Source organism: Rhagoletis pomonella, unplaced genomic scaffold (genome assembly GCF_013731165.1).
Source record: "Rhagoletis pomonella isolate Grant_MI unplaced genomic scaffold, Rhpom_1.0 Rhpom_scaffold_00005, whole genome shotgun sequence".
Taxonomy (NCBI): Eukaryota; Metazoa; Arthropoda; class Insecta; order Diptera; family Tephritidae; genus Rhagoletis; species Rhagoletis pomonella.
This window is the reverse complement of record NW_023458559.1, coordinates 12,400,231-12,411,780: the sequence shown is the minus strand read 5'-3', so window position 1 is coordinate 12,411,780 and position 11,550 is coordinate 12,400,231. Positions and strand designations below refer to the sequence as shown.

The following is an 11,550-nucleotide window of genomic DNA, read 5'->3' as shown; positions in this document are numbered from 1 at the left end:
AATTCAAATGTTAAGACATTTTGCAATTTTCTCTTCAGGATGCGGAAATAATTCGTAAAAAGGCAAACGATACCAAAGTAAATGCCCGCAAGCTACGTAACGAAGCTGATCAACTCAATCATCGTGTGCAAATCACTGAAAACAGCATCGCCAAATTGGATGAATCGGCAAACAAAGACGACAGCCTCGTCGATGATGCCAAACGAAAGGTAAGCACAACGAAGTGAAAATGGAGGTAATAACCTCTTCCCTCCATTCTTTACGTCGTAGGTAGGACAAGCCAAGGCCGGTGCACAAGAAGCACAGGGTCAGATTGATAAGTCCATACAAGAATTGGATGACATCAAGGAGGAATTAGAGAATCTAAAGGACATTAATGTCGAAGATTTAGATAAACTCGGTTAGTACTTACCCCCTAATTAACAACTGCAACTTTTGTTTTTACATTTTTTCTTTTTTTGATTCCTCCCCTCTTTATTTTCCCGTCGTGTAGAAAGTCGCCTCGATCAAGTGGAGTTCGAATTGAATCGTGTCAACTTGACCGGTCGAATTGAGAAGTTCCGTGATTTGCGCAACGCACAAAAGAAATGGATCGACAAGTACGAGAAGGATTTGTACGATTTGGAGAAGCAAGTAGAAAATATTAGTGCGATAGCCCAAGCACTGCCCAATGGCTGTTATCCGCGTAGTCGATTGGAGCCATAAATGGGCCAAGTATCAGTTAACACTGCCCAACAAACCATAGAACTAAACTCTAAATATGCGAAAAGAGAAATGAAAAAATCCAAATACCCTATACTAGTGTATAATATGAAAATATTTTAGTGAAAAAGTAGTTAAGTTAGGTTTTAAAATAAATATTTTTAAATCCTACTTTTTTTGTATGCACACATATGAGCCGTTTACTTTTAAAGTGGCATAAGTCATTTCCTGCCGTTTAAATACAGTGATCATTTACTTGTATCTAGACGCTTCTGTTATTCGTTAAACTTCATCAGCCGAAAGTAAAAAGTTTTTTATTTAGCTTATGACAGCAGAACGATTTTCAGATGCATTCAGTTTAATAGTAATTAAACGTTTAGGCTCAAGAGGTGGAAATGACTTATGCCACTTTCATAATACACGGCTCTTATTATCTTTCAGTTGCTATTTCCGAAGTGAACCAAAATTATCTAGTAGAGGGCTGCATAAATGGTTTTGGAAGGGCAATCAAAACTTTTGCTAATTTCGCAATAGTTCACTTCCACAGAGTTTTCAAATACTGTCAAATGCGGACTTCTGCAAATAGTGAATCAAAATTGTGCTTGAATAAAACATTGCTGCAATAAAACATGAAGTACTACTGCATTTACTGTCGAGTGTAACTACTGCACGACAATGCAGCGACTGCAGTGAAATTCTATGTAGTATGTATGTATAATTAAACTGTGTCTGCGTTACCTAAACTTACCAACAACTTACCCCAATTTTTCTTAACTTAGAATTCTTTAATAGAGAAAAGCTTATTTATGAGATAAAATAAGTATAAGTACGTATGTTTTTTTACCTACCTTTTATTAGCTCGGGATGTAAATATGTAATATTGATGCGCCTAAAAGATGCAGCGTTTTCTATTCTCAAGTTACATACCTGATGACAGTACGAATGGCAATTATAATAGGGAGGTTTTAGTTTTTTAAACTACAATTTTATTATTAAAATAATATTTGATACTTATATCACGGCGCACTAACATTGAGCATGTAAACCGATGCAGTTTACTGCACTCGCTATACTGCCCCGTTATTTTGCTGTCTTTGGCAATGTTGCCAACTTTTGAGTTTCAAAAAGCACCAAACCTTGGAAAAAGCGGTTTACCACACTAAAAGCACTAAATTTTTTTTAATCAAAGGACACTTTTTTCAAAGCAATTTGTGTTTAACAAAAGTAAAAAAAATAAACAATATTTACAAGTATAAATCAATACACAAAACTTTTTTGCTTATAACGATTGAATAGCCTCTACACATGCTATTATGATTCATGCTTATGAAGTAATACCGACGTACTGCACATTAAACTGGACTGCATCACCAAAAAAGTTGCGTTTTTTCCGCCGGAATTACAAAACTTATTATATTTGAAGACGTCCACCAAAATATTTCGGATAAGATTTGCGTGAGCTGGACCGATTGGAAAATACCTCCAAAAATGGAGTTTTTTATGAATAAAAATAGTTCCATAAGGAAGTTTTTAAAAAAATGGCCTCAGATGACAAACCAGTTTAAGCATAAAAAATCTTCAAAAGAATTGTAAATATGAGATTTTTGATGATTTTTTTTTAGCTTTTTTCAAAGATTGGTTTAGGAACAACTTGAATAACTCTTTCAAAACTATTCCGATTTAGACTTGTGAGGTATCAGTGGAAATGTACTTTCCCACTCTTTCTATTTATTTGCAAAAAAAAACTCATTCACGTCCCTTTTTTCAAATACTAACACATCTTAAGTAGTTCAACTTGGAATGACGCTTTTTCATCCTACTTGTCTCTTTCATACTTTGAATGAGTTTATTCCAAAGAAATAAAAACCTTTATAATGACACCTCACAACTTTTGGTCCAGTTATTCAAGTTTTTCTTATACCAATCTTGGAAAATAGTTAAAAAAAAAACTATTTTTATTTATAAAAAACTACAGTTTTGGGGGTATTTTCAAATCGGCTCCCATAAATCTTAATATTTTTTCGAAATATTTTGGTCCAAGTCTTCAAATATAATAGACTAGCTTATACCCGCGGGTTTCACTCCGCGCTTTCATACAAATATGAAAAATAATTTAATGATGTTAGATTTTATTTCTGTGCCAATTTCGTTATTTTTTAAGCGAGTTAAGGTATTTAGGCCGTTTAAAACTATGAAATTACAAAATCTCGTCTGCGCGCTAGGCATACGAAAGATATCAATCCCTCTAAGTTTACCTTAAAATGGTTCCAGGTATACGACGCGTGAACGTGTAACCTTCTTGGAGGTTCCACGGCGGGTTCTAATATTTCCAACTCAAATTAGGTAACCTAACCTTGATAAAATATCACTTCTCATTACTGTAGCAAATGCCTCAAGAGAGCTTTAGATGATAAGGCCGAACCCGGCTCTCCCTTTTCCATTTAATGAAATTTATACTGTCAGTACGGCACTTATAAAATAAATCTCCATAACAAATTTAAAATACTTATTATGTATTAAGAAGTTTTTAGTATGTATGGGAGGCGACTGCCTCCTTTTTTAATAACTCAAATTTTTTCCATGAGCAATTGATACATTTTGTATACGCAACTCCATACCAAGTTCCAGTATTCTTCCACAAACACTTTCAGGGATATGTGGCAACAAAAAGTAAATTTATACTGGAAGTGTCACGCCCCTTTTTCTTATAACCCTAATCTTCTTCCATGAATTTAGAATAGATTTTACATACCCCAGTACCAAATCCCAGTACTCTACCATGAACACCTCTAGAGATAAGCAGTATAAAACAGTAAATTTGTACGGAAGGAACCATGTCCCCTTTTCGAATAACGCAAATTTTTCTCCATGAGTATGGAATTAATTTTGTATACACATCTCGGTGCCAAGTTCCAGTCCTCTGCAATAAACACCTCCAGAGATATGCAGCATAGAAAAATCTATTTGCATGGGAGTTGCTACACCACCTTTTCCAATAACTCTCATTTTTCTCCATGAGTATGGTATTAGTTTCACATACATACATACATATGTATTTCCATACCAACCTTGAGTACTTTACCCCAAACATTTGAAGGGATATGCAATATGAAACTTTCAGTCAGTATGGGAGGTGCTACGCCTCTTTTCCAAAAACCTCCATTTTTCTCCGTGAATATGAACATGATTTCGCACAGTGTTGGCAAACTTAACGATTAAAAATTAACGATTAAAATGTTAATCGGGTTTGACGATTAAAATTAATTAGTCGTAATCAACTGTACGATTAATGATAACATTTTTTTAATCGTTAATCGCTGGCTGCGATTAAGTTAAATTAATCTAAAACATTAATCGTTAATCCAACTTAAAATAAAATCTGATTAATTTTTCTAGTTTGTCCGAGTTGACGAGGAAACCCGACTTAGCCATACCGGATTAACTTGCTTTGTGTGCACAGGGAAACTTAATTAATCACCAAACCTACTTGATCAAATTAAGAGTTAATGATTAAAAATTAATTTTTTAATCGCGGTTACGATTAACTGTTTAGTCAGATTAAAATTAATCATGATTAACTGTAATCATATTCAATTTAATCGAATTAACTAACTGATTAAAACATCAATCGATTAATGCCAACATTGATTTCTCATACATATCACTATACCAAGTTTCAGTTCTCCCCCACAAATACTTCCAGAGATATGTATGTAATATGAAAATTCCAATTTGTATGGGAGGGGCCTTAGGTTACCGGACTTACTTTCAGTCTAAGACCATCCTTCCGAAATCCGTAGTAAGTGTACTAAATTTCGTTCTGATTGGAAAACCGGTTAAGGAAGTAGCCTATTTTTCAATCCAGGTCATAAACCATCTTTGAGCAAAATTTCATTTTCAAATGGGTGTCAATTCTTAAAAAAGTAGCGGTCATAAGCTATCTGTGTGCAAACTTTCATGCAAATCAGTTCAGTCATTTACGCGTATCAATTTAATTAAACTTTCCTAATACGTGATAACTCTTAAAATAGTAGCCTATTTTCCAACATAGGTCATAAGCTATCTCTGTGCGAAATATCATGCAAAACTGTTCAGTCGTTTCCGCGTATTAATTTAATTAAAACTTTTTTAACAGGTGGCAACTCTTCCAAAAAACTAGCCTATTTTCCACTGTAGGTCATAAGCAGGTGGTAACTCTTAAAAAAAGTAGCCTATTTTTCAACCTAGCTCATAAGCTATCTGTGTGAAAACTTCCATGCAAATCAGTTCACTCATTTCCGCGTATTAATTAAATTAAACATTTCTAACAGGTGGCAACTCTTAAAAAAAGTAGCCTACTTTCTAACCTAGGTCATAATATATCTGTGTGCAAAATTTCATGCAAATCCGTTTAGTCGTTTCCGCTTATTACTTTAATTAAACTTTTTTAACAGGTGGCAACTCTTCCAAAAAAATTAGCCTAGTTTCCACTGTAGGTCATAAGCTATCTGCTTGCAAAATTTCATGCAAATCCATTCAGTCGTTTCCGCGTATTAATTTAATGAAACTTTTTTAACAGGTGGCAACTCTTAAGAAAAGTAGCCTGTTTTCCAATCTAGGTCATAAGCTATCTGTGTGCAAATTTTCATGCAAATCCATTCAGTCGTTCTCGAATATTAAATAAATTAAACTTTTTAACAGGTGGAAACTCTTAAAAAATAGCCTATTAACCAATCTGGCCCATAAGCTATCTTCGTACAAAAGTTCATGCAAATCCGTTCAGTCGTTTCGGCGTGATGATGTCCCAAACATCCAAACATACAAACTTTCACATTTATAATATTAGTAAGAGTAAGATTAGTAAGATAAGATTTTATAATTCCAATGGAAACACAGAACAGATTTTTTTTGTATGGTAATGCAGTCTACTGCATATTAAAACTATATCACGAGAAAGAAGAATCGAATCGCAACAAACGAAAATGAATTTAAAAGGGGAGAGTAATAATAAATGATGAGTAGAACTGAGCAAAAAAATTTGTTGTTTTCATATAAAGAATGATAGAATACAAGATTGCGCCCATTAGAGAGGATTTTTGAGCGTAATTTTTGCGTGACGTCATCTTGGTGCAATTGCGAGAGAGAAATGCCAAAACGCATAGGAAAATATGTAAACAATGCGAAGTAATGTGTTAATATCAATATTAAATGGCCCAATTTTGCAGGAATTAATAAATATACAAATTTTAATTAAATATTAACACGTAGCAATGATTTGGGCATGTAGCCCACGGTTGCCAACCGTCCTGTTTTCGGCGGGACTGTACCGGATTTAAGAGCTATGTCCCGGTCCCGGTACAAAACCTGCCGGGACGCAAAATGTCCAGGTTTTTGGTAAAAAAAAAAAACAAATTAGACATCTCTTTGTAAGAAATTTAGAACTCTTCAAATATTTACATATAGCAATTTATAATTTAGTGTGGTTTTTATTCCACTTTTAGTATATGTTTTAAGTAATTTGAAAATATTATCATTGAAGATTCGTTTTATGAAAATTTTTATATATGAAATTTTACACTGTTTTGTTTTTCTAAATAGAAAGTTTCCAAAAATGCAGCAATAAAATTGAAGCCGTTTGCTACATATTAGGGGTATTCTCGATGTCTTGAAAGTAGTACGCATTGTATGAAATGCAAACATACTATTCCAAATTTGCAAGAGTATGGGAGCCCCCCATTGCAAAATGAAAGCATGCATAGGTAGCAAGGAGCGAAATTCTGTATCAAATATAATAACAAAATACAGCAGAAAAAAGATGAAGTGAGCAAAATGAGAGAAATATGAAGCAAGTCCAACAACAAAACCAACTAGCACAGGGTCGCATTTATCTTGCTATGCTTTTTTGCAAAATATATACCTGGGCTTTGACGTTGCATATTTTGCAGCGACAAGAAATATTGTTTCCCATGTATTTTGTTGTTGTGTGTTTTAAAGTTATGCAATCCGTGCATCCTTGCTACGAGCAGCGCTTATGCAAGATTTCGAGAATACCCCTATTGTGTAAATAGTTTTACCTGCCCTCTTTCCTAACATTAGGTTTGTTCTTACCATTTTTGGGCTAGTCTTGGGCAAATGAGCGTAAGTACGAAATTTATGGCCAAGATAGGTACGGAAGGGCTCTAAACATCAAATCGCACAAAATTATAAATTTAAGATTTGAGTGGCAGCAAACACAATATCGTTATTAGCAAAAATTTGAGTGTGAGCAAGTGAGAAGCAAATATTACTCGCTCAAAGTGGCTCTTTACAGCCCGAGAACCAACCAAATAAACACTAATTGGGGACCTGCGGGCGAGCAAAAGAACGGGCTTACTGTGCGTCCCGGTTTCAAGAATGCAAAAGTTGGCAACCGTGATGTAGCCCCTTAGGTAAGTACGATTTTCAGCACATGCCGGATGTTGGAAAAATGCATGAAGTTATATGTAAAGCATCGTTCACTCAAAATCGGTACGCATGAAATGGGTTATATCTTTTTAATAGGTTTTCAGAAAATAATATTTAATATGTTAGAATAAAGAGAAAATATTCCGTTATAGATACATGTTAGCGAGAGTTTCATATTTTTCTTGGATAAATAAATAAGAGACAATTTCTTTGATAATGACACAAATTTTCTGAACACCCGTTCTAGAGACTTGTGTAGTCAACTTGCTCTACTAAACTATCTTTAGTTTATGTTTTTCCACGGCTCGCACATCTTTACTAATTTTGTTTTAAATAAATACCATGTATTTTTCAATTTGACTTAAATAGGTCATATTCGTAAATTGTTGACTTCCAGAACTTTATTCACATTATTGGCTTCAAACCGATTTAAAGTTACCTGTGAATAATTAGTTTTCAAAACCCACCAACACTTTACAAAAGGTCCAAAGTACATGATATAATGAAATAACACTTTGTGCAAGCGCTCCTTCCAGCATATTTCTGGGATCATATGACCCATTGTGGAGTCTGATCGAGTGTTAATGAGACTGCCTCGATTCTCTTGTCATTTCATAGCCTTTTGACAACTGTGTCAACTTCTATAGATTTAGTTGTAAGAGGATATCACCCTGTTTCTTTTTAGCTTAAAACTTTTAACGTGGGAGTTGACCGAAGTCCAGCTTTAAACATGTTTTATTAGTCATTATTATTAAATACCACATTTAGTGTGAACATTGGGGTATGTAGCGGGTGCCATAGATTGCATTCACTGAACTGTGGATAACCTTTTTCCAATTCTCTCGCACGATCTTCTTCTGATAAGCCGTTTTTTTCCTAATTCAGGTAAAGAGCCTTATCCTTAAGCTGGTGCGAAATGATGTCTTTTAATGATTAGCTCACAACGTTAGTTTAAGCAGAAGGAATCTATTCATTGAATTTTGGAGGGTAATTATAAGTTTTTGGTATATTTAATTTTAATTTGATTTTTGATCTCGAAAATGTCGGATTTTCAACGAATTTGTTCAACATTATTTTTTGAGCAGCAACTTCCAACGCGAATAAAACTGTAAAATAAAAAGCCAGTACTATGAAATTTAAACCTCATAATGGTAGATCTATTGTCTAACGATCTGCATTGCAACTTTTTAATACATTCCAACAATTGCTGTACAGAAATTGCTGGAACGCGTACCGATTTTGAGTGAACGATGCTTTATGTAGATATGTACAGAAAAAAACTTACTTATTTACTTTTACAATTTGCCACTGCAGACTTCATTTTACCTTGTAATGCTTTAATAATTGCGTAAAACTACGCAGAAATATTAACGCACAAACAGTTAAATTGGAAATGTTTAGTTATTTGACCACTGTTTTCTGGGTTAGTGGGCGGAGGGGGCAGGGGTCTTGATATCCCACCCACTACAAAGAGCACAGTTCACTATTTGTAAAAAGCCACACCTGATCCCTCGAAACCTTCCACATACCCCTGGGTAGGGTGGCCAGATATTATAGGGACGTAATCAGTACAGTTGGGATCAAAAATCAGTACAGAGCCATAAAAATCAGCTAATTTTTAAGCGTATTTTTTATTATTAACAATATAACAACCAAATAACAGCGCATTAATTAAAAAAAAAATAACTAATAGACTTTTAAAAACATATAGTATTATCAATACAAAATTACTTTAAAACAAATCAATGGTATTACGTATGTATGTACAGCTGTGCACAGGAAAATAGTAGTAAAATGTATTGACAGGTTTTGAAAATTTTTTTTTCCTTAATTTAATTTTTTTTTATAAAAATATAGTTAATTCTATAACAAAAGACAAAAAATGTGAGTTGAAGTCTCAAACTGTCTAGAAAATTTATAAGAATTGAGAAAATAAAGAAAGTTTGTAGCTCATTCAGTTTCAGTAGAAGACGAGCTCGAGTCAGAATCTGTTTGCATATTTTAAGTTACAAATTTAAAACATATTTAGTTGGTGTGCTTATTAAATACAACATTCACATTAAAATGTTGACTAAAAGGTATATTACCGAATTATCGCTAAACGAATTTTCGAGTACGAATAAAATTTAATAGTGTTAAATGTGTATGTGCAAGTAAAATTACAGGTGGTCGAATATCAAAAATCCAAGTAAAGCTACATATATCATATCCAAGAGTCGGTAGTTTGCACCTTTTCCAAATTTTTAGAACTTACATTGCACCGTAGCAGTAGTCGTTTTAAGTTTGAAATACTGACAGCCGATTTCTCAGTGGATGTTTAATTATAATCGAAAGATTATCTCTTATTGTCATCATCTCAGTGTACTTAATATATGATTAACTCACCACCACCTTTCACAAGATTTATTAATGGCGAAACCAGCTTTTCCTGTAAATCCTGTAAAACCTGCAAATCGTGAAGTTGGGTTGGGTTGAATCCAAACAGTTTGTTATTTTGCGAAATCCAGGAAACGAAACAATTGCAAGCTGACACCTTTTTAATAATGGTTTAAATTTAATGAATGCTTTCAATCTGCTCACACGTAAGAGTTGTCAAAAACCATTGTTTTGAACATGTAAACCTCAAGTAAATGTCAATTACACCAATTTACAAAAGTATTAAATGTAAAAACCAGTACAAAATCAGTACAAACTCAAAAAATCAGTAGACTTTGCGTACTGATTTCGGGCTCTTAAAAATCAGTACAATAGAAAAAAGGCAGCACACGTACTGATTAAATCAGCGCATCTGGCCACCCTACCCCTGGGGAACCATTGGAAAATGGTCTAAAATTAGCATTTTGACACCGGAAATGTAAACTCGATAAACAGTATTTTTGTGCGGAAAACTTTTCTATTGTCCAAAGTACGCCATCCACGGTATATTTGCGTAGAACTCACTCCGAATTTCCAAAAAAGTGCATTTTTCAGACCGAATTTATTAATAAATTAGTGAACACAAATTACAAAATTAGGGTTTACAATAAAGTGTAGACCCTTGACTACAAGTGTGTGTAAAATAACTAAACCGTACCCAGTTAAATCGTTATTTGGTTTTCCTCAATTAACAATAGGAGTGTTTCTTAACTTTTTACAGCTGTTGAAAGCAGATTGGCGAAGAGTATAAATTTACGCACAAAGAGATCGAAAGAGGAAAAAGTAAAGAAAAGATAAATTTCGCCGGATTTTCGCTGTTGGACATTTTTTACTGCAGATTTTAAACGAACGTACTTATTGACTAACCAACATACAACAGAACTGTTACGAACGGCTTTAACTGACGTAAAACCAGATTTTGAAAATTTGGCCAAATAGATCTTTTAAATTTTCTTTAATATCTTATCTTACGTACATTAGAATAATAATAAAATTAATGTTGTTCGTTTCTAATAATATTTAAAAATAAAATTTTCGTTTTTGTTTTGGGCTCTTTGTAGCATTTAGAATTTACATGTGGCTCTTTTCGGCCTCGGCATTGCCCACCCCTCTTATATGTAATACATGTATAAAAAATGCTTATAAAACCCGTAAATATATATCAAAATTTATGATCCTAGGCTTATTGAAAAGGTATTAAAGAGTAATTTCTTTCAGATGCGAAAACCAAAGTTACCACCTGATGGCGCTTTGTATTTATATCTAACTAGCAGACTCGGCGAGCATCGTCCCGCCCAAAATGTATTTCTTTATTCAAGCATTTGGTACAACGTTTTCACCACAATTCACGTTCACGTTTGGTTTTGTGGTCGTCAGAAAGCATATCCTCCATTGCCGTCTTAAATAACTTAACGAAAGCGTTATGTCCGTGAAAAAGTTCTTGCGGCAACAATGATCCGGCTCGATGGTGAATCGTCCTTGAATTTCTATATAGAAAAGTTGGTGGCAATTTCAAATTGGGAGAACATCATTGGTCCAGAGAAATACAATATACTGTGAGGACTAAATATCCGCGGAATTTAGCCCACACCAACGCATACCTCTACACTAACAACAACGACTACAGCAACATCATCGACACGGCCAACCAACACGAGAGACCGTACCAACCAGTGTGACCGTTTTGATCCAAGTGGATCAAAAGTGATACATTTTTCGACGAATTTTGGAGGGATACTTCTTTTTAAATTTTGATACTTTTCCAATCGTTTAAAAAAATTCCCGTAGAAGTAGAAAAACTTACCAGAGATGTTTACAAAGGGTGGATGAATTTTCCGAGTTTCAACACTACTACGTTGGTGTTTAAAATCATGTAAGCGAACTAAAAAATGCGTTAAATAACTTTTTATATTTCGAACAAACTTTTTTATCTTTAACCTGTTAGATCTGAATTTGATCAAAACAAATAGAACATTACTTCACTTTGCCATTGGTGAATGCATAATGTTT

General features: G+C 33.9%; 1 protein-coding gene across 1 annotated transcript in view; it reads left to right on the top strand.

Annotated features, from left to right (window-relative positions):
• The window catches only part of LOC118739997 (laminin subunit gamma-1-like), a 13,735-nt gene extending 12,399 nt beyond the window's left edge, over positions 1-1,336 (top strand). The window contains exons 4-6 of the mRNA XM_036471498.1: positions 16-209; positions 271-400; positions 494-1,336. Of these exons, the coding sequence (XP_036327391.1) occupies positions 16-209; positions 271-400; positions 494-705 (536 nt within the window). The 3' untranslated portion in view covers positions 706-1,336. The remainder of the gene's footprint in view (positions 1-15; positions 210-270; positions 401-493) is intronic.
• The last annotated feature ends 10,214 nt before the right edge of the window (positions 1,337-11,550 follow it).